General features: G+C 35.9%; 8 protein-coding genes across 9 annotated transcripts in view; 4 read left to right on the top strand and 4 right to left on the bottom strand.

Annotated features, from left to right (window-relative positions):
- The window catches only part of LOC105316664 (non-structural maintenance of chromosomes element 3 homolog), an 8,891-nt gene extending 8,175 nt beyond the window's left edge, over positions 1-716 (bottom strand). The window contains exons 1-2 of the mRNA XM_020008925.1: positions 611-716; positions 531-562 (exon numbers count right to left, since the gene is read on the bottom strand). Coding sequence (XP_019864484.1) covers positions 531-562; positions 611-664 — 86 coding nt within the window. The 5' untranslated portion in view covers positions 665-716. The remainder of the gene's footprint in view (positions 1-530; positions 563-610) is intronic.
- Positions 717-749: 33 nt separating this feature from the next.
- On the top strand, positions 750-1,849 carry LOC105316663 (beta-1,3-galactosyltransferase 6-like). Its single transcript, XM_011411731.2, has one exon. It carries the CDS (start codon positions 842-844, stop codon positions 1,787-1,789), a length of 948 nt encoding a protein of 315 aa, XP_011410033.2. The 5' UTR covers positions 750-841; the 3' UTR covers positions 1,790-1,849.
- LOC100637115 (26S proteasome non-ATPase regulatory subunit 2-like) lies at positions 1,751-6,749 on the bottom strand. The gene is made up of 24 exons (XM_020008922.1): positions 6,663-6,749; positions 6,495-6,617; positions 6,338-6,448; positions 5,771-5,869; positions 5,581-5,724; positions 5,382-5,534; positions 5,149-5,335; positions 4,925-5,096; positions 4,600-4,758; positions 4,401-4,551; positions 4,288-4,348; positions 4,091-4,234; positions 3,930-4,036; positions 3,756-3,883; positions 3,617-3,704; positions 3,395-3,560; positions 3,237-3,338; positions 3,037-3,177; positions 2,786-2,976; positions 2,478-2,741; positions 2,299-2,425; positions 2,130-2,248; positions 1,954-2,068; positions 1,751-1,899 (listed from the first exon to the last, which is right to left on the bottom strand). The coding sequence occupies exons 1-24, from the start codon at positions 6,726-6,728 to the stop codon at positions 1,829-1,831; spliced, it is 3,189 nt and encodes a 1,062-aa protein (XP_019864481.1). The 5' UTR covers positions 6,729-6,749; the 3' UTR covers positions 1,751-1,828.
- A 29-nt stretch (positions 6,750-6,778) lies between these two features.
- On the top strand, positions 6,779-9,427 carry LOC100636988 (kelch-like protein 18). Its single transcript, XM_020008921.1, has 8 exons — positions 6,779-7,411; positions 7,565-7,907; positions 8,081-8,237; positions 8,295-8,422; positions 8,471-8,571; positions 8,820-8,955; positions 9,018-9,118; positions 9,205-9,427. The coding sequence occupies exons 1-8, from the start codon at positions 6,856-6,858 to the stop codon at positions 9,372-9,374; spliced, it is 1,692 nt and encodes a 563-aa protein (XP_019864480.1). The 5' UTR covers positions 6,779-6,855; the 3' UTR covers positions 9,375-9,427.
- On the top strand, positions 9,428-13,103 carry LOC100635344 (F-actin-capping protein subunit alpha-1-like). The gene is made up of 11 exons (XM_003383940.3): positions 9,428-9,532; positions 9,583-9,646; positions 9,705-9,756; positions 9,859-9,916; positions 11,504-11,599; positions 11,648-11,764; positions 12,286-12,365; positions 12,420-12,501; positions 12,554-12,625; positions 12,673-12,735; positions 12,790-13,103. The coding sequence occupies exons 1-11, from the start codon at positions 9,503-9,505 to the stop codon at positions 12,937-12,939; spliced, it is 864 nt and encodes a 287-aa protein (XP_003383988.1). The 5' UTR covers positions 9,428-9,502; the 3' UTR covers positions 12,940-13,103.
- A 101-nt stretch (positions 13,104-13,204) lies between these two features.
- Positions 13,205-18,091, bottom strand: LOC109593817 (uncharacterized). 2 transcript variants are annotated; one of them, XM_020008920.1, is made up of 5 exons: positions 14,855-18,091; positions 14,427-14,812; positions 14,298-14,378; positions 13,912-14,169; positions 13,205-13,851 (listed from the first exon to the last, which is right to left on the bottom strand). In XM_020008920.1, the coding sequence occupies exons 1-5, from the start codon at positions 18,024-18,026 to the stop codon at positions 13,243-13,245; spliced, it is 4,506 nt and encodes a 1,501-aa protein (XP_019864479.1). In that variant the 5' UTR covers positions 18,027-18,091; the 3' UTR covers positions 13,205-13,242. The 2 variants fall into 2 exon arrangements, with proteins under 2 accessions (XP_019864479.1, XP_019864478.1); XM_020008919.1 differs by having other exon boundaries at positions 14,427-18,091.
- Positions 18,092-18,205: 114 nt separating this feature from the next.
- On the bottom strand, positions 18,206-19,132 carry LOC100636862 (protein-S-isoprenylcysteine O-methyltransferase-like). Its single transcript, XM_003383952.3, has one exon. The coding sequence runs from the start codon at positions 19,060-19,062 to the stop codon at positions 18,226-18,228; it is 837 nt and encodes a 278-aa protein (XP_003384000.1). The 5' UTR covers positions 19,063-19,132; the 3' UTR covers positions 18,206-18,225.
- A 25-nt stretch (positions 19,133-19,157) lies between these two features.
- Positions 19,158-19,920, top strand: LOC105316662 (guanine nucleotide-binding protein-like 3). Its single transcript, XM_020008917.1, has 3 exons — positions 19,158-19,233; positions 19,285-19,398; positions 19,683-19,920. The coding sequence occupies exons 1-3, from the start codon at positions 19,221-19,223 to the stop codon at positions 19,910-19,912; spliced, it is 357 nt and encodes a 118-aa protein (XP_019864476.1). The 5' UTR covers positions 19,158-19,220; the 3' UTR covers positions 19,913-19,920.
- Positions 19,921-20,786: the final 866 nt, after the last annotated feature.

The following is a 20,786-nucleotide window of genomic DNA, read 5'->3' as shown; positions in this document are numbered from 1 at the left end:
CAAATTGTCCTAACATGTCAAATTTTTTAGTAGTTTTAGGCTTCTAGTTGTTTCCAACACATGAGCTGCTCTTGTGTGAATAGCCCAGACCTGCTAACAAAGTAGTGCCAAACTCGAGATTTGGCCAGTTCTTCACCTCTGATGTGGATGGAGGCTTTTTTTCGGGTAAATAGGGGCCATCATTGACCATCTAACCAACAGATTCCAGCTTTGCAACGTAGCTGCTTTCTGGCATCCTCAAACAAGGACATAAAATGCTCATTCCTAATGCAGTCATTTTGCTTTTGCCAACCAGTGGGTGTGCCTGGCCACGTGTACCCCAATGTTTTGCCAACTTCAAAGAAGTGTTACCTAACGCGCAGGTGGTCTATAACCACCAATCGCCAGTATTAATTCCTCATAAATAAACCATCTTTTGTAGTAATTATATATAATAATAATAATAATAATAATAATAATAATAATAATAATAATAGTAATAATAATCATAATAACAACAATAATTATAAATCTGACACTGAAAAACTCACTGTTGACTGGATTGGGATGGCTCTGGCCCCGTCTATAAAATATTAAAAAATAACATAATAACAGACTAAATTTAACTCACCTCCAATCTTCTTTTACCTCTTCTAGAACCACCAGAACTTCGACTAGAGCTCATGCTGAAAAATGAAAATAATCAAAATGGAGGTTTATACTGATGTATTTACTAGAGGGTTAAAATAAAAGGAGGTGTGTCTGTGTCATGCCTACTCTTGTATCTGTTCCAAGGGTTAGGAGTATAACACTACTGTTGGCCTTCTCTTTTGGGTTTCTGGTAGGTCTTTCACTTTTTTCTATGCGATATGTAACTGTAAATAGTGCACAAGTTGTTACAAAGCAAGACCTAAGCTTGTCTAGATTGCCTGCTACAAGTGCTGACAACAAAGAAACTGTTTGCAACACTCCACTGAAACTAACTTTTATAATCTTGTCTTCACCTTTTGGTACTGGAGCTCCAAGGCGTGCTGCAATCAGAAGAACATGGCTAAACTTGTACAACGGATTAACTGGAGTCAAGATTGTTGCCAAATTTGTGATAGGAATCAGAGGATTAGCTAAGGAGAATCTTGCAGTAATGATGGACGAATCAAGCACTTACAAAGATATGCTTCTTTTTGATAATTTTCAAGATATTTATGACAATTTATCATTGAAAGTGTTGTACAGCTTTATATGGGCACATGGCGATCATGATTTCGATTATCTTATTAAAGTGGACGATGACAGTTTTGTACAACTAGACAGATTTGTGACTGCACTGAAGAATATGAATTGTCCAAAGCTACTGTACTGGGGATACTTTAATGGAAGAGGCTTCCCTAACTATGCAGGGAAATGGGCAGAAAAACAATGGACCCTTTGTCCTCACTTCCTACCATATGCAATGGGAGGTGGGTATGTGCTCTCATGGAAGCTTATTGACCTCATTACCAGTATCAATGATTCGTTAGCAGTCTACAAGAATGAAGATGTGACTGTTGGTGCATGGCTTGCACCATTTAGAGTTCATCGTGTTCATGACATTCGCTTCAACACTGAAGGCCATTCTCACGGGTGCAACAATAACTACATCATTACACACAAGGAGAAGGCAGTTACTTTCATACAAAAGCTCAAAAGTGTATCAACTAATAGGACACTTTGCCAGGTTGAGCGTGAAGTGAAGCCAGCTTATCTTTACAACTGGCAGGTTCCCCCTCCCCTGTGTTGCAAGAGAGAGTATGGTATACCCATTCCAAAATAATTAAACTGAAATGCTGTGTATTGTATCATGAACTAGTTATTAGTCTTCAATGTATGCTGGGTTCTTCTTCAATATTACAAACCCTTCCATTATTGGTGTCAATGATACATCTATGACAATAAATTATATTATTATCAATATTATTATAATAAAATTATCCTTACATTCCTCAGAGGCTAACTCAGCACGTTCTCCATGTGCCAACAATACAGGTGTGGTGTGGGTCTGAAAACCAGTGATACTCTTTGGTTTACCAGCCTGACCTACAACATCTACAGCCTAACAATAAAAAGAGGTTTTAGTTAGTAATTCATTCATAGACACCAAAATTATTTCTTACCTGCCCAACCCTGACTGAAACACTAATCGGCTGAAGAGCCTCACCAAAAGTAACAAGCATTCTTGGTTGGATAGCAGGAGTCAAATAGTACAGCATGTAGTGACCAGTACCAAGTATGCCTACATGTGATTTAAATTGAAACTGTAAGAAATATTATACTAATACTCACTATTAGAAGAGTCTAGCATTGCAATGGTCACTGTCAGTAAGCCAGCAATAGATACCAAAGTCATCAGTCCACGATCAGAATGAAATGGATTTAGAGTTAACGTTCCTTTACCCAAATGAGTCAGTCCCTAAAAAAATAAGTAACAATTCCTTTTGCTACATCTTGCATAACTTTCTTACCTGTGCCAGACGAACCATAAATAGATCTAATGGGTCCTTGTGATAAAATTGTGCTAGATTACGTAAGAGCCCTGCTAAACGAGCATTGTTAGTCCCAGAGCCAAGTAGTCCCATTGCAAAGACAGCATTACGAGCAACAGTTGAATCTGAATCATGAGAAAACTTGCTTAATGTGTCCAGAATGGTCAGCTCAGGATTTGAAGTAGAGATAAGAGCTAATGCCAATGGAACAGATCTTCGTATCACTGGCTCACCATAACGCAACTGCAATATGAAATGAATGCAGTACAAAAATAAGCTAGCTTTACCAAATGATTAAATGTCCTTAAAGCCATTTCAGCTCCAATATCTTCCCCCATTGCAATAATTGCAATGCCTAGAACAGCTAATGCTTGATGCGCCCCAGGTTCATCAACTGAACCAGGTTCAACCACTTTCTTTCCTCCTTTGTCATCTTTGCCTTTTTCCCCTTTACCAGTTTTCTCAGTCGCAGTAGCACCTACACGTACAATGTATGCATGAATTTAGTACATACATGTATGTACAGCAAAAAAATCACCTGAAGCAGCTTCAGTATCTTCAGCAGCAGGTTTTTTAGTAGCAGAAGTAGCTTCACCTTTCTCTTCACTCTCTTTGTCCTCTCCATAATATTCACTACACAAGTGTAGCAATGACTGAATCTTTAATACATTTCCAGTGCCTACAGTATATCAAAATACACCATATATACAGTGTATACATAACATATGCGATACTGACCAGCATAAGCACATATATCAAGCAAAACTGAAGCAAAAGCACAGAAAGGTTTGGGTACAACAGCAATAGCAGCATAGCACACATCAACAGCATCTTGTTTACCTAAACAATGAAAATGCATGTACATTTACATTCAATTGCCTTTATAAGGTACTAACCAAGATATAAGAGGCCTAGAGCAAGAGCTAAATAACGAGAATGTGTAGTGGAGAGATCTGATTCATGATCAGGATTCATCATTATACTGATAATGGTATCAGCAAGGTCACTGTGACAAGTACCAATTACAATCATTGCACTAGAAAGAGCTGCTAAGCAAATAACCTGTACAAAATGCAAGTACAATAATGCAATTGAAACCGATAGCAATAATCTATTACCTCAAACGATGAATTGGGGTCACTAAAGACTGGACTTAGCATTTCAAGTACATCATTACGGTTTGACCCACCATAGGCTAAACCCAACCTACATGTATTTGCAAAGTATTACATAAGACAGACATGACAAATTAATTACCCAATAACAGCTCCTAATCTCATTGTATTAGATTCATGGAGTACATAATCTGATAGGAGGGCAACTGCTGGATCACATTCATTCTTCACTCCAGAATTCACAATACCACAAGCTAATAATGCACCAGCCTACAAACCAATAACAAAATGTACAGAAGTTTATTGATCGAGCAACCTTAATGTAGTCTTCCCCAGAATAAAGAAATTTGTCAATTTGTGTGAGACCTCCTTCAACATCCCATAGTAAAACCAGCCCCAGTGAAGCAGTAGCACTGAGCATGCCTACATAAATATACACAAAGCTATATAAGCAATTCCAAAATTATTTCTTGGTACCAAATGATTTGTTTTTATACAGCCACTTGTTGCCCTCTTCAGTTAACAGTTTATCAACTCCAAACGAACAGTTTACAAAACCATTAACAAAGGAACTTGCAAGATTAGCCCGAGCTGAGTCAACAGGCTGAGCAGTACTAAACCCTAAAATAATATAAACATGTAAATAAAATAAATACATATTAACAGTAACCAACTGGAATGCTCTAAATGTGTCTTGTAGATATCTTCAGGTACTTTGGGCTCCATTATATCCAACTGTATTATAACAATAATTATGAATGCCAGTCATTATCATTTATAAACAAACCTCTCTAGCAAGATTCAAGAAGTTAGTATTCAAGTGAGCATTAGCCATTATCTCATGAAGATCATCAGCATCAGGGCAGTCGTCTTCTTCCTCTAGATACAAATAAACTTGTTGTCTTCCTAACATGAATGCCAACTGTTTTTGAACAAGCCTAATAAATACAAATTCAAACTAAGTAACAAGAAATAAATGGACTCACTTGTCAGGGCACTCCAAAAATATTCTTCTTATCTCATCTGAGTCATTAAGAATGAGTGCTAGCCTCAAGGCATGAGGATACTGGTGAAATTTTTGATAGATTTGCAATGAAGTTTTTAAAATAGTTGAATCCTCTGGTTCAGGAACGTACTTCACACAGCTAAGGGTAAATATAGATATACATGTATACTGTATATGTACATGTAATGTATGAGGTACTGCCTCATAAACTATGAAACTGTTTTATATAAAATAGATTTCATGATAAACATTTTGTATGACATTTTATTCATGAAAGTTGATAGTATATGGAAGGTCAAGCTCACCTTGTAAGGTACAGGCAAACCCTCTCATAAATGCTTTCAGTCACATATTTAACAATTTCATTAATACAATCCATTTCCATCAGTAAATCACATGCTTCAGCTTCAGCGTTATGTTCCAAACAATACTGAACAATATCAACAACAAGCTGATATAATTGATCGTCTGGTTTATCTGAAATATAGAAAGTAGACGATTCACTAAGAATACAATCATGTATGCATACCATTGCTCCATTCCTGTGGTATCTGATAACAGAGTCTGCGAATATAAGGATGGCCAAATGAGGATACAGATTCCTGGCTCCCGAGAAGACGGTAGCTTAAACAAACTCTCTCTTGATCATCCACTGTCATTGCTATAACAGATATGATGTCTGCTAGTAATTTTTTGCTCTTTGTTCTTGCAGTATCCTAAAACAAAAAGTATACGTGCTACTTTTAAAATTATTACACTTGCCATTGACTCATAAGAATCTTTCAACTGCTGATAAAACTCTCGTAACATCTTTAATGGTTTTGGTACAGATGTCATTGAACTAGTGGCAACTCTAATCTCAGCACGAAGACACATTAAACAGTGCTCCTGCTCAGAGGCATCAATCTTAGTGGACTAAGAAATTAAAATCAAGAGCTGTATCAAAAAGAACTATACATACCAAAACTTTCTCTACCAATGGAGGAAGTTTTTCTTGAAGAAACTCAGTCTCAACCTCTTCTGAAGAAAAGCGCACACTTAGCAAAGCTTCCTTGGCTTCATCATCACCATTTTCATTGGCAATGGTGAGAGAAGTTTTACCAAACTAAGAACACAAGAATAAGCTCAAATTCATTATGGATTAGATAAACCTCATTTTCAGCATAAACATCAGCATGATGATATCTGAGGACACGTATTACCTCTGTTTGATTATTAGACACAGCTGCATGGAGAGGAGAGTTACCATTCTATAGAAATATAAAATGAACATGTACAAAGTTAAGTCTTCAACCACAAGGCTAACATACAAAAAAATTTATTACACCAGGTTAAATAAACATCAAAAAGATCATAGTACCGTAATTTCTCTACAAATTCAGCATTCAAATTTCGAAAATAAATACTTATTTGGGAGAAATAGTACCTAAAGTGGTCTAAATATTTTTTACGAAAAATATCTTTCAACATCTAATTTCGTCAGGATTCTCTATATTCATTAATGGAAATAGAGTGGCAGGTAAGCAGCAACTTGGCAGACTTTCATGACACACTCACACACCACCATACTGCCTCTAAATTCGTCTAATATAATTATTTTGACTTAATTATTTCCATTTGATGTCTAAAATTTCACTTTCAAAATTACCTGTCCCAAAACAGTGATGAAAAATTTTTAGAGAAATTACAGTAATTTTAATATGGGCTACCATCAATACCTTGCTAGTAGCATGAGGAAATGCATTCTGTTTTAAAAGGAATTCACAAGAATCAGCACAGCCCACAAATGACAAAAAATGAAGCAATGTACCTCCGTCAACAAAATTAACCTAAAATAATTCACATAAAGCAAATTGCTCAATACAAAACACTTACATAATTTTGCTCTTCTTTATTAGTAGTTAACTGCCTATCAATTAATATCTTCTTGATTAAATTACCATCAAACTCTGCCAGGTAAGACTGTGCTACTCTACTTCCATCCGTAGTACTTATATCCTATAAAAAGTTTTCAATTATTTATAATACATAAAATACACTTACAAATAATTTTGGTTGTCTTTCCACAAGTTTGAGCAGCAACTGGTTCAACTTGTCAGTGTCAGCCATATTGATAATTGTAATTGTCACGTGATTAGATTGGCTTATTTTTAACCCTTTACCTCTAAACTTAAAAGCCTCGACTCAGTCAGTCAGTCGACTCGACTCGACTGGTCTTCATCTACTCCTGGCTGGTATGGCCTACGTTGTTCACTCACCCAAGACTCACTTTTCTGATGCGTTCAAAGCTTTGAAAAGCCTATACTACCAGAAAGACTTATGTGACGTGATATTAAAGACAGAGGATGCTCAATTTCATGCTCATAAAGTTGTCCTCGTGGCTTGTTGTCGCTACTTTGCTGCTATGTTCCGTTCAGGGATGGAAGAATCTCAGAAAAGTGAAGTAATATTGCATGATGTGGATCCAGTGGCACTGAAATGTGTACTTGAACTATTTTACACTGGTCACGTAACAATTAAGAGTGACAATGTTCAGTCATTGCTATCTGCTGCTAGCTTGTTTCAGATTGATCATTTAGTGTCAGCTTGTTTAAGTTTCCTAAAGCAGCAGCTCTCTCCTAGTAACTGTTTGGGGATCAAGTCTTTTGCAGGGTTGCATAGCTGTCAGTTTCTGGTTGAAGCAGCAGAGCGTTATTCTCTAGCAAGGTTCACTGAGGTGACCTGTGAAAATGAGTTTCTTGAATTAACTTTTGAGGAAGTTTCCAGTTTAACGAGTAATAATAAACTTAACAGTGAGTTTTGTGTGCACACACAGTGTCCCTAAGTGGAGCCAAGTAATTATATTTGACCCACATAATTAATCCTTGTTATGATCACGCCTCATAAATAACATTGTAATGTAGCACATGGTTAGAAAATGTTTTTTTTTCATTTAATTTTCATAGTTAATTCAGAAGATGAGGTTTTTGATGCTATTAAGAATTGGATACTACATGATAAATCCAGCAGGATCATTCATTTAACCTCGCTTTTATCGAATGTTCGAATGTCACAGTTGTCACCTTCTGTTTTGGTGGACAAAATATTAAGAAATGACCTCATACAGAATGATATCCAATGTCGAAATCTGATTGATGATATACTGATATATACTCATGTCCTTACTGATAGAAAGCATTTGTTGCCTTCTAGTCAACTGCAAAAAAGAATGAGCATATCTGAAGATGGTGTCATTTATGTTGTTGGAGGATTGGGTTGTACTGAAAATTCAGTCTATTCAGTTGAAAGGTACAGCTAATAACACTACAGTATGCAACACCTTACATGTACATGTATATTAAAAGTAATCATGACCTGTACATGTACATTTGATCAGTAGTCCAAAGTATGAAAATATTTTGGCATCAGTTGCACTGGACTTAAGTATAATGAATTAGCTTTTATTATTCATTATATATCAGGTTCGATATACATGATGGGGCATGGTATATATCAGAGCCAATGGATATCCAAAGGAGTAGAGTTGGTGTTGCTGAATTAGAGGGAAAGATTTATGTTTTTGGTGGCTATGATGGAACTATTAATCGTTTATCAGTGGTGGAATGTTATGACATACAAGTAAAGAAACATTATTAATTGAGTCATGTCTGTTATGCATACTTTACTGAATCCTAGACGGAGAAATGGAGCTCATGTTCACCAATGTTGACATGTCGTAGTGCTATGGGTGTAGCTGTTCTTGGAGATCAGATCTTTATCATTGGTGGATATGATGGGATTCATTCACTGAATTCTGTTGAAGTGTATGTCGTCATTGTTTATTACCACTTGCATTCATTTTTTGTCATTAGTTATAGTGTCCCTGATGACAAATGGACAATGGCCCCGCCATTGCTGACCAATCGTAGTGCTCCTGGAGCTGCTGTTGTGAATGGTTGCATATATGTTATGGGTTAGTTATAGCCATTGATTGTTCTTGTTGTTTGTGTCACTTACCAGCTATTGTAGAATTCATACATAATTTACATGTAGCAATGAAGTAGTACCTAATTTGTTCAACAAAGTAACCAAATTCTCTCAAACATACACGTACTTACTTTTTACATATACATGTACATGTACATGTACATGTATTTTCTTTTTCATAATAATTAGTAGTGTAATGGCTGCAAAACTTTTATGCTTCTATTTTTTAATTAGGTGGCCATGATGGTTTATCTATATTTAGCAGTGTTGAGCGATATGACCCAGAATTACAGCAGTGGGTCTTTGTTGCTAATATGAATTCTCAGCGTTGCCGTTTAGGTGTCACTGCAGCAGTGGGAAAAATTTTTAGGTATCAAAAAATAATATAAAATATGCATCTAAATATTTACTTTATTTTTACTATTGTATCAGTATTGGTGGCTATGATGGACATCAGTGCCTGGACTCTGTGGAGTGTTATGATCCTGCCACTAATGTATGGCAGTTGCTTCCTAAAATGATATATCACAGAAGTAAGTTATAGTGCTTTGATTGACTTGGAAAATTCTTTACAATGCAAATGTAAATTATTATATTTGTTTTTATCTCCTTTGTTTAGGCCGAGTAGCTGCAGTTACTGTTGGTAATCAAATATATGCAATTGGTGGTTATAACGGTGTGTCTAATATGAGCTCAATTGAAGTGTATGATATACAGCGAGAAGAATGGTCTGTTGGGCCTCCTATGAGAAAACATTATGGAGCTGTTGGTGTAGCTGTTATCACTTAACATACTCTCATACACTGTAGATTATATTTTTGGCAGAATTTTATTATTGAAAATTATGGGCGTACCTAATTTCATAGAAGGCGTGGCAGCATTCATCACGTGATCACGACTAGGGGAAGAACTGAAGAATGGCAGAAGGTATTAGCGACAACGATAAGGTTAGCTGGCTCTTATAAAGAGCGCTTTGACTTTCTACACCTTCTCTTAGGTACGTATTGCGTCTGGATTCATAAAGAACGCACCACCTGGAGAGTTCAATGAAGTATTTAACGGTAGGACAGCACACTATACTTTTGGTAGTACTATTAATGTCACCTAAATCTGTTACAGATGTTAGAGTCCTTTTGAATAATGACACTTTGCTGAAAGAAGGTGCTTCAAAGTAATGATTGATATTTTGTTGTTTAGAGTGTTTACACATATTTTTCCCTTCTCTATGTTTTTGTGCCTTTTCTGTCTCTTCTTTACCCTCTGCTGTACACAGAGCCTTCAGTGAATACAATATGGATCAATTCACTCCTGTTAAGGTTGACAAGGAGCAAGTTAGTTAACACATTGATGATTTACATGCACTTCCATATAAGGACTTGCACTAATGTATACTTTTCCAATAATTATTGTTATTATTCTGGTTTTAGTTTAGTACTTCAGCAGCCAATGCCCACCTCATAAGACTGTGACATTTTTGTAGATAAAACAATAGAATACATACATATGCATTGAACTTACAGGTGCACTGTACTGTTAATATTGATATTTGTTACCTATTATACATGTGTTATTATTTGCAATACTCTTATAGTACAATTTCCTATTATAATTTTAATTTGTTAATAATAAGATTGACTCCCATCATCTGATATTAGCCATACCATTTTGAACAAGTGTGCATCTGCACATTTTATTTGTTATGAATTTATATTTTGTGTTTACAATATTCCTCAAGTATATACAGTATTATTTATTCAATCTTTTTATTTCAATATCTTTCATATTGCTAGGAACAGTTATGGCTTGTTGTGTGCATTAATTAGAATATGTTGCATATTTTTTAAAATGATGTACATCGAATATGTATGTACATGTACTGTAGAGCTGTTAATGATGCATGTACGTAGCTACATGTACATCTACCTGTAATGCTTTATTGCCGGCTATACATTTAAACCTTGCCTCTTGACCCAGGATTTACGGGCATTAAAATAATGACACTAATCAATTTAAACCAATAATGCTGTATAGTCTTTTTATTTGTTTTTGTAAGTCTAAAGATACATATTTGATGTGTTAACCAACTAGCTACATGAATATTTTCTTTTTTGTTTCACACACACTTTCCTTACTCTAAATATGGCAAACTTTGAACATGCATGTACATGTACATGTACATATTGAAGTTTTAACAACAACTTATATCATACTTAGTCCTTGTACATGTAAGTGTAATGTTTCTTTTACTAATTCTACTTTTAATTTTATTCATTTGGTCTGTAGTTAAAGTTTATGAATTATTTTATCTTACAAATCAAGAGGCTTACATCCATAATGCATGTAGCCATATGTGCCATGTTTTTAGTTAGCAATTTAGAAATTGTAAATATAAGTTTGTGTTGTTTTCTTTCACTTTCAATGCTAGCCAGTGTTTCTAACTTGATGCAAATTGATCGTTGTGTTTATCAGCGTCTCCCAGCCACTCAAATTTCACGAGTGTAAATTCTGCTGACATGAATTGCTGTTATATAAATTATTGAAATGTTAGAATGAGTTTATGTGAATAGCTTAAAGAAACTATATTTTGTTATTTACTGTGAAGAGCTGTTGTCTGAAGAGTGATTTCTGTACTTTTGCCAGTCAGTCCATCCTGCTTTGGGATGAACTTTACCCGGGCAATTAATTTTAAAATGCAGCAGATAGCTTAACAGGAAGGAAGCTATGTGCATCATGTATTGTATACAAATAAATGGCAGACCTATCTTTTAATTATTGTAGAAACTTGATTTTAAAGTTAAATCTACATGTACATGTAGTTCCATGCAATCTGATGTTTTACTTGTACTTTTATAATAATTTAGCAATATTAATGTGACTACATGAAAGCTTAAGATGTTCATTTACTTTTTATTACTTAGGTTTTGGTTACAAAGCATGGAAGAGTTGATGGCTCCAGTTCCAGATTTCTTGATCCAAGAGGAAAGCGCTCCTTTCAATACGATCACTTAAGAAAGGTACGGCAATGGTAATGAATATAAGTACTTAACTGATGACAACTGTAGGATGCAAGTGATGTTCAACCTACTTCTGTTGATGAGGCTGCAGAAAAGTTTCGTTCTTCTCTTGATTCAGCATTGCAAACCTATTGCAAAGAGCATTATCCTGATGGAGTAGTTACTGTAAGCCACTGCTAGGTTGTGTAAAAGTTGTGACTTGGCAATGCATGGTTATAGTACCATTAGAATGGTTTTTAGGTAGTTTAGCGAAATCAATACAAGCCGGTCACAGTAAGGTTGCTTTTTTATTTTATTCAAACTTTCATTTTTTAATTTTCAATGGACATTTAATGGCATGTTTCATGCATGAACCTTTTAATACAGAGTAACATGCTTAGATTCTTTTAAATCTTATTTTGACCAAGAGTTAGTTATGAAAAGGCATTTAATGCATCATACCAGTCTTGTGTTGACAGTTTATGCAGTTTATGTTTATTCTTGCAGCAGTTGCCCATATATGGTCATGACAGAAATCAATGATATTTGATGCGTCTCAGCATTCCATTATTATGAGGTGTTGTATTCTATACAACCCGTACATGTACATGTACATTACTTGCCTACCAAATTACTAACACAGTAGTTCTGGTGCTGTACATGGTAGTGATAGACGGTACATATGTACTCCTTTCTATTATTTTTAGGTCTATGGGTCATCGTCAGGTGGAAAAATTAATTTAATAGCTTGTTTAGAAGATCACAAATTTAGTCCTCAGAACTTTTGGTAAGTCACATTGTAAAATAGTTCATATTAATCTTTGTCATTATCATTACACAGGAATGGTCGGTGGAGGTCAGAGTGGCGAGCTAGTTTTTCACCAGGTGGTTCAGGTCAATTGGAAGGTGAAATAAAGGTCCAGGTAAGCAGATTAATTATAGCTCTCCTGATTTCATTCATGCATCATGCTATAGGTACATTATTATGAGGATGGTAATGTTCAATTGGTTTCGTTCAAAGATGTCAAAGAATCCTTCAACTCTTCCGTGAGTATTAACTATCACTTTTAACGATAACAATTATTTATATATAGAATGAAGACGGTACTGCCAAAGCTATTATTAAAGTCATTGAGAAAGCTGAGAGTGATTATCAGGTCAGTGGTGGCATTTCTTAATGTGCATAACGTATCATTATCATCATCACGTAGAGTGCCATTGGTGACAACTATAAAACTATGAGCCAAACCACATTTAAAGCACTTCGTCGTCAACTCCCTGTCACTCGCACTAAGTTTGACTGGAATAAGCACGCTGGGTACAAATTAGGTGTCGAACTGAAAGGTGTGACATCCAATTAATGAGATGTACACAATAACTCCTCCTTATATGTTGACATAGCTTTTAGAGTTGATTTCTTTTAAAAAGTTTGTTTTTTTGGTTAGCAATGGATTAAGTGTTTCATTAATGTGTGTTATTTCTTAGATCTTGGTTATTATTATTATTATTGTTCTTATTAATATTATTATTATGCTATTCAAAGAAAGCTCTTTATTATTAACAAAAAGGCAAGATAATTTGCAAAAAAGACAAAAAGTAAAAGGAAGCAATTAAGCATCTACATGTACATAGAAACTAGTGTTCATACAGTGTATGTGACTATTTTACAAATCATACATAACATATTGTTCTTCACTGTCAGTATCCTCATCATCTTGGGCATTTTTCACAGGTCCTTCATCTTTGGCAGGTAGTTGATCTCCACTAGGTACTTCATCTTTCTTTGTGGCAACTGGCTCAGCTTTCTTTAAGTCCACAGTTTCTTTTGTGACTGATTTGGTTTCTTTTTCTGAAACTTCAGATGCACTAGCTTCACCATTACTGGCATTAGGTTTTGGGACATTGAGGGATGCAGTTTCTTGATTCTGTGCTGGTTTATCTTCCTTTTCAATACCTGGGGTTGGCTCTGTAGTAGACAGGTGACGCATTGCCACACTTTCTGTTCTGTCCTTCTCATGAATTTCGCTCATTGTTCTTAAATTCTTTTCAGCTATTTCTGAAGCAAAGATATACTTTCCTCTGCCTCTTCCATGCTTTGAATAGAAATAAGCAAAAATGGCAATCAAAAGTAAAACAACAGCTACTAATATTAGAACTGCAATTACAATACCAGCTATTGCCCCTTCAGAGAGCCCACCACTTGATACTGATGGGGTTGGTGTTAAATGCTCAGGAACACCCTCTGTTATTCTAGCTATGCCAGTTGCACCCACCTAAAATGATAACATAAAAGATAATAATTATATCAGTTCTGATTATATTGCATTACTTACTGATTGTGTTAAACTTGTTTCGTTGGCTCTGATAGCTTGTATCACAGTACTGCCAATCACCACATTACCACTTGTGTCACGTACTAAGAAAGCAACTTCTAGCTCATTGTTGGATAAAAGTTGTAATGATCCATCAACTATCAGCACCCCATCAGATGTTATTGCTTGTTGACGCTTTCTTGTTGAAGAAAGAGCCTTGTTAGTTAGTGATGTAATGGCTTGTATAAAATCAGAAATTCTACTAAGGAACAATTCAACCTGTTAAGAAAAGAGAATTCATTAATAATGATCTAAGCATATGCTGATTTGCACAGTACTTTTTTATGGTAAGGCTGCTGGCACAAGCCACAGGCTATGTTTTAAATGAGTCATGTGAATTCACTTACAGTTAATCCATTAAAACGCAAAGTAATAGCATTCCGAACCTCTTCTGCACTCAGAGTTTCAACGCTTACAACATTACCGGTCTATAAAATTTGAAGAATTAAAAATAGTTACAAAATTTAAAAACTTACAGGTATGGTTGGTGATTCTGTTGGTGATGGAGTAGTCCTAGTGGTTGTTCCAGGAGGAGTAGCACTAGTAGCACTAGTAGTGGTAGGGGTAGGAGTGACAGAGATAGTGTTAATGGAAGATGTACTTCTACTTGAAACAGATGAAGTGCTTTCAATAAAACTGACAACACTAGTACTTTCACTAATAGTGCTAAGGATAGTTTGAGAAGCAATGGATGAAGTACGACTACTGATGGAAGGAGAACTAGTAGATGCAATATCTACAGAAGTAGCAGTAGCAGTAGAACTATTAGATGCAATATCTATAGAAGTAGCAGTAGCAGTAAAACTAGTAGATGCAATATCTATAGAAGTAGCAGTAGCAGTAGAACTAGTAGATGCAATATCTATAGAAGTAGCAGTAGCAGTAGAACTAGTCGATGCAATATCTATAGAAGTAGCAGTAGCAGTAGAACTAGTAGATGCAATATCTATAGAAGTAGCAGTAGTAGTATTGTCAGTGGCAGTGATGGAGGAAGTTATAAAAGTATCTGAAGTAGGAACAATATCAGTAGTAGGAGAAATGACAGCTACAGATGAGTCAACAATACTAATGATATTAGCAGTAGAGGAGATATCCATGTCCCTACTGATAACAGTAGTAGGGTTGGTCATTTCAATAACAGTAGAGGTGAAGCCAATTATCCCAAAATCTGTAGTACTTTTTGTGACACTGAGGCTATCAATAGTACCACTAACAACTGAAGTGATTGTAGAAAAGGCAACAAGAACTGTTGATGTAAGAGATAGTGATGATGGTAATACGCTGTATACTACTGACTGTGTGCTAGCATGGAAACTTGAGGGCAAACTATTAGTGCCAATGCTATTACCGGTGTCAACAATGCTGGATCCACTACCCATACCCCCTCCACTTACTGGCAGTTCTAAGCATATGGCATATGCGGCCGAACATGGTAGACATTGATCTGTATCATTTGATTGATTGAAGGTTGATCCAGTGAAATTGAATATAGGAGACACACCATAAGTTATTATATTGTTACATTGTTGTGCTATATCCTTACATACAATGTCATGACAACTATAACCGTAAAATAAGCAAAAGTCACATATTACCAGCAGCTCAGTCACATTGATGCTTTGAAAATAAGACTGACATCCAGTGCCATATGGGTAAGCACCACATGTAGAAATACTAGCATCGGAAGCACAAAACTGATCAAGACTACTGGTTTCAATGATAGGACATCTCGCCAAGTAGTCACTGCAAGTTTGACATGTATCTGCAGGGTACATCATGGCGCAGTTATTTTGATTATAGGCAGAATCACAGAAAAATATGAACTCCTTTGTACAAGGTAGATCAAAGACAGATCTATTGCAATGAAATTCCAAAAGAGAACAGAAAGCACAGTCCTGATTTGTATAAGTAGTGTTACATTGGTTATCCTGTACAGATGATAGTAACTGGGTACAGGTACCTGAATTATTGAGACAAAACTGATTGAAAGATGAGAGAACATCATCAGGCGACACACTAGGACATGTAGCATTGATAGTTTGACAATAGTCACACATGACATATCCATACACCTTCCCACAGTCTTGTTGCATAATTATCTGATTGCAAAACGAAAGATATTGTGTGTCACTACATAATGTCTGTGGAATATATTGCGAGTCATAATTGATGTTAGGACAAGCAGTGACAATAGTGTTACAGGTGTCGCAGTAATCAAGATCAAAGAAGGTATAGCATGGATAGTATAAGAAACCCTCACAGTTTCCAAAAGCAGAAGCATTGGCACAAATTTGTAGAGTTTCATTGCTAAAGGAGTGGCATATACCCTCAGTTATGAAACAGTACGAACAGTCAGAATCATCTCCACAGAAACTTGATGAGTTTGTAATTATAGCCAATTCACAGTAGGGGAGTGCTTCTTGAATGCATAAAGTGTCCAGTTGACTTTGTGTTATATTATCAGCACTCAATGGGCCACATTGTGCTACGTAATATGAACAACCTATACATAGGGTTGCATCGTACTTCATGAAACAGGAATTCATGTCACTCGATAACAGCTGACAATAAAGTGCTTCAAAAGTATCACATGTTAACGTCTCATTACTACCAGACGATTCCATTCCTTCATTTCCATTATCACACGACGAGCAATTTGTATTATTATTGCATGTCATTCTTTGAAGCAAGCAAAAGTCACAATCTATTTCACTGTCACTCGTCAGACACCTTCCGTCTGAATAAACAAAGTCATTACAAATAGAAATTGAATCAGAGGAGCAAAGTAAAGATTGGCCATCACTACTGCTGAAAGTTTGTGTACAGTTTCTTGTAGCAAATGGACACACAATGCAAGTATAATTTGAAAAAACTTGAGAGCAAAGTAAGTTATTAGTACGCTCATAATCAACAAAGTAGCTGCACAGTGATAGAAATGAAGGTCTTTCACAAAATGGAGGAATGAATGTTTGACTATAGGGATAGTTGCAAGCAGCAAGTGAGTTGCTACAGTTGGAGCAATAATTTGTGTCATTTAGCAAGTAGCATGGAAAGTAACCATAATCAACGGCACACATTTCAATTTCGTTTGAATTACAAGGAATGGTGCCGTTTCCAGACTCTGTCACATATAAACAAGTGTCTTGTGTTGCTTGACAATAGTTACAGGTGTATGTTGAAACACTGGAACAGTTTGTGTTTGTCAATGTATGCGGACAAGATAAAGCTGTTTCTGATTCACAAACAACATTTCTTTGCAAAGTAGAAAGATTTTCAATGTTACCACAGTCTGAATAATTAGTCTTACATTCAAGGCAAAAATCAGAATTGATGCGAGTATCACAATTATCATCACTATTAAGTAAACGGCAGGTTAAGGCTATGTCATTGGAGCAAATTGGTAATGGAGGACAAATTCCGTTGTTAACAGTATATTTGCAGTAAGAACAGAAGGTGGCATTAGAAGCAGTTAAATTACAGAAGGGCTCAGTGTCGTATAAGAGACAAAGTCTGGCATGATTAGAGCAAAGAGTTGCGTTTTGTGTGGAATTAAGACTAGATGGCGATAACGAAGAGCATAACGCTTGTATATTTTGACAATAACTGCAAACTGTACTACCAAAATCATTGATACAATTAGAGCCGTTTGGTAACAGGCGGCAAAATAAAGAAATATAATTTGACTCACACATTGCATCTATTATTCCACTGCCACCCCCAGATCCACTATCAGTGGTAGAGCAATTTTCACAGAAGGAGCAATAGTCTGAGCCATAAGTGTCAACGCAAGGCAACATCGGAGCAAAACGAGTAAGAGAAACATAAGCAGCACATAAACCAAGTGTACACTCGTTTGATGGACAACGAGTACCATAGCTGGCGATTGATGTTTCACAGCCTGCTAAACATTCTACACATTGAGTGCTATTGCAGGAATCCAAAAATATTTCGCTTCTCTGCTCATTGCAGGATCTCGTCATAGAAGGAGTAGGACATCTAAAAATGGGTAAATCTTGAGAGTTCACTTGTGCAGTGAGGGTCAATGTGCACAGCAGAAGGAGGAAAGCAGCATCCATGCCTGTTGTGCAGAAAAGGGCGAAAATAGCTAAAGCTTATCACGTGGGTGGTGAAATGACGTCATTAACATTAACAAAATTAAAATGATGTATTAACATTAACCATAAAAATAAATTAGCATTAAATTTTAGCAATGAACTAATAATAAAAGTAAGATCTCTATTCATTATTTACTTCATTTGGTTTAGATATGCTTGGTTACCTAAAACCACTGATGAATGGCAATCCAGTTCCAACTTTCTCCTGATAGTCAAGATACTCCTGACCAAAAAAATGAACTAGACTCTCTTCTTCACACATTATCCTATCACGAAAGAACAACCAAGAAGCAGCTACATATGCCACAGCACACACAGGATTACATAACACAAGCTGTGTGCCAAAACTCCAGTAAAACCAACCAACATACGATGGATGACGAAAAAATTTGTACACCCCCCATGTAACAAGTTGATGTCCATGACGTTTGTAATATTGAATATTGTGAGTAAAATTTGACGTTGCAGTGAGCATAGCTAGTTTTCGTAAAGATTCACCAAAAACAACCAAAGCAATGCCCAGAAAACTTATAAAATACAGAGACTTAATCCACGGCCAGTAATAATACTCCAAGGCGTATTCAATCCAGCTAGCAACAGCTGCTATAACATACTCTTTACTATGATTAATAAGAAATGAATCTAGGGAAAGTGTTCTTGGATTATGAATGGCTGTGATGACATATTCTGAGCAGTGAAAGAATGAGAGTGATATCAAGTAGGCCCCCACATACTGGATCCCTGATTCACTTTCAAACTGAAGTATCAAGATACCCAAACCAAACACAAATCCTAATAGGTGAGAGACAAGAATTACACGACTGATACGTACTGGGTTCCACAGGGACAGAAGTGTGACAACACAAGAAGCCTCTATGATGATGAAGATCACACTAGATATGGAAGTCCACAATACCACCAGAAGTATTGATGTTATGGTAAAAGTAATAAAAGCTAGCTGTCCTTCATACACGGGAATATAGTCTGATATATCCATGGCCTCGATAAACACCTTGGATTTCAAAACAGTTGAAGACTTGAAGTTGAAAATTGAAATTGGAAAATGGGCGAGTCAAAGTGGGTGTGTTCATAGTGTGTTCATAACTATTAGACCACACCCAGACAGCCAGGACACGTGTTCCAAGTGTAAAAGAGATGGTAAAGAAAAGTAAGTGTAGCCATCGTTAGTTTGTCATTTTACTTTACTATGGTCCTATAGAAAGACAGAGCAAACGTCTACCGGCAGCTAAACGTTACAAGATTGAGAGAAAAGTTAAAGAGCATCGTCGCAAGATGAAGAAAGAGGCTAAAAGCAAGAGCAAGAAATCTTCTAGTAAGATTGCACGTGTTAGTGCCTGTTCGTAAAAAATCCAAATTTTTATCAGAATCAGTTTTAAAATTTATACAACATGTGAAATGTAAATGTATTAGAAAAATGGAAAATTTTTAGTAGTGATTTCTAAAAATACCCTGTATATTTGTCAAATTTTAAAAATTCATACTACATGAGCACTATGCCGAATCCTGTGTAAAATCTTGATGTAATCCTTTCTAGAACAAAATTTTTTCTAGTGAAATATACCCTTATACATTATCATCTATTTGTACTTGTTATAGAAAAGAAAAAGGATTCTGGTATACCCAATCTTTATCCATACAAGGAAAAGCTGTTGAAGGAAATTCAAGATAAAAAGGAGAGGGAACAAGAAATACGCCAGAGGCAGAAGGAGCAACGTCAGCAAGAGCATCAAAAGAAACGTAATCTTCAATTATTTCAGGATGACGTGACTCAAAGAACTAGGGAGTATGAAGAGAAGGTCAGTATAATCCCCCTCCATTTAACATAGGGTAGAGAGTCAAGTAATTCTTATTGTTTTTGCATAAAAAATTACAGAAATAAACTGAGAGAATCACATTACTTATAATTCTCCACCCTATTCTATTACTTCTCAATCATTGTTTTATACTTGTTGTACTAGTTGTACTGTAATAGCTGCGTTTAGAATAATTATATTGCAAAATTTGCAACCAGAAGTGCACTGGGTAAACACATGAATAGAGCAAAGTTCTATTGTTGGACTTACCATTCTGTTAGACTGCACTCCTAGTCTCAAAGGAAATATTCTGAGCCCATTTTTAGACATAATTGCATACTGTATACTTATGCCAAATTGTACAAATATAAGTAAAATTATACCTACCTACTCCATACATCAATGCCAGCTTATAAGTAAGCCTGGGGTTTATAAATATGTACTGGCCAGGTCACTGGAATCATGCCACTTGGAAGTTGGAACTAGCCATATCCTCTTCTCTATCTTGTAGGATACCCTCCCTAACAATTTTGAGTTTTGGGTTTAATATTACTTTTGGTGGTGAATATTGTTACACCATTATATAAAATGTTAAATTAATTACTGTACGAGGTAAAATATAACTAATGCCAACTGATTATAGTCTTAAGGTCCCCCATATACTAGGCAACATGTTGCTTGCAACATTTGTGGTTACTTGTGATCTTGTAAGCAACATGTTGCCTGAAATAGAACAGTGGCAACATGTTACTTACAAGATCATAGTACAAATGTTGCAAACAACATTTTGCCTAGTGTATCGGAGCTTAGTTTCGCCCCGTCCCTTCACTACATGCAGAGGAAGGGTCTGGAGACACTTCCATCTGAAATGTGTGCAAAGAAGAGCATGTGGTTGGCTCTACATTAT

This window comes from Amphimedon queenslandica, unplaced genomic scaffold, assembly GCF_000090795.2.
Source record: "Amphimedon queenslandica unplaced genomic scaffold, v1.1 AMPQUscaffold_13504, whole genome shotgun sequence".
NCBI lineage: Eukaryota > Metazoa > Porifera > Demospongiae > Haplosclerida > Niphatidae > Amphimedon > Amphimedon queenslandica.
Note: the sequence above shows the minus strand (reverse complement) of the source record. Positions and strands in the feature narration are given on the sequence as shown.

Coding starts and splice junctions, on each gene's coding strand:
- LOC105316663 (XM_011411731.2), top strand. CDS start 842: ATGCGATATGTAACTGTAAATAGTGCACAAGTTGTTACAAAGCAAGAC.
- LOC100637115 (XM_020008922.1), bottom strand. CDS start 6,728: ATGGCTGACACTGACAAGTTGAACCAGTTGCTGCTCAAACTTGTGGAA. Junction 6,618..6,662: donor AAAGACAACCAAAATTATTT/GTAAGTGTATTT, acceptor AACTTTTTATAG/GATATAAGTACTACGGATGG. Junction 6,449..6,494: donor ATAAAGAAGAGCAAAATTAT/GTAAGTGTTTTG, acceptor GAATTATTTTAG/GTTAATTTTGTTGACGGAGG.
- LOC100636988 (XM_020008921.1), top strand. CDS start 6,856: ATGGCCTACGTTGTTCACTCACCCAAGACTCACTTTTCTGATGCGTTC. Junction 8,238..8,294: donor TGGAATGTTATGACATACAA/GTAAAGAAACAT, acceptor ACTGAATCCTAG/ACGGAGAAATGGAGCTCATG. Junction 8,572..8,819: donor TGGTTGCATATATGTTATGG/GTTAGTTATAGC, acceptor TTTTTTAATTAG/GTGGCCATGATGGTTTATCT.
- LOC100635344 (XM_003383940.3), top strand. CDS start 9,503: ATGGCAGAAGGTATTAGCGACAACGATAAG. Junction 9,533..9,582: donor GTATTAGCGACAACGATAAG/GTTAGCTGGCTC, acceptor ACCTTCTCTTAG/GTACGTATTGCGTCTGGATT. Junction 11,765..12,285: donor ATCCTGATGGAGTAGTTACT/GTAAGCCACTGC, acceptor TATTATTTTTAG/GTCTATGGGTCATCGTCAGG.
- LOC109593817 (XM_020008919.1), bottom strand. CDS start 18,026: ATGGATGCTGCTTTCCTCCTTCTGCTGTGCACATTGACCCTCACTGCA. Junction 14,170..14,297: donor TGCGTTTTAATGGATTAACT/GTAAGTGAATTC, acceptor TTTTCTTAACAG/GTTGAATTGTTCCTTAGTAG. Junction 13,852..13,911: donor AAACAAGTTTAACACAATCA/GTAAGTAATGCA, acceptor TTATCATTTTAG/GTGGGTGCAACTGGCATAGC.
- LOC100636862 (XM_003383952.3), bottom strand. CDS start 19,062: ATGGATATATCAGACTATATTCCCGTGTATGAAGGACAGCTAGCTTTT.
- LOC105316662 (XM_020008917.1), top strand. Junction 19,399..19,682: donor CAAGAGCAAGAAATCTTCTA/GTAAGATTGCAC, acceptor TACTTGTTATAG/AAAAGAAAAAGGATTCTGGT.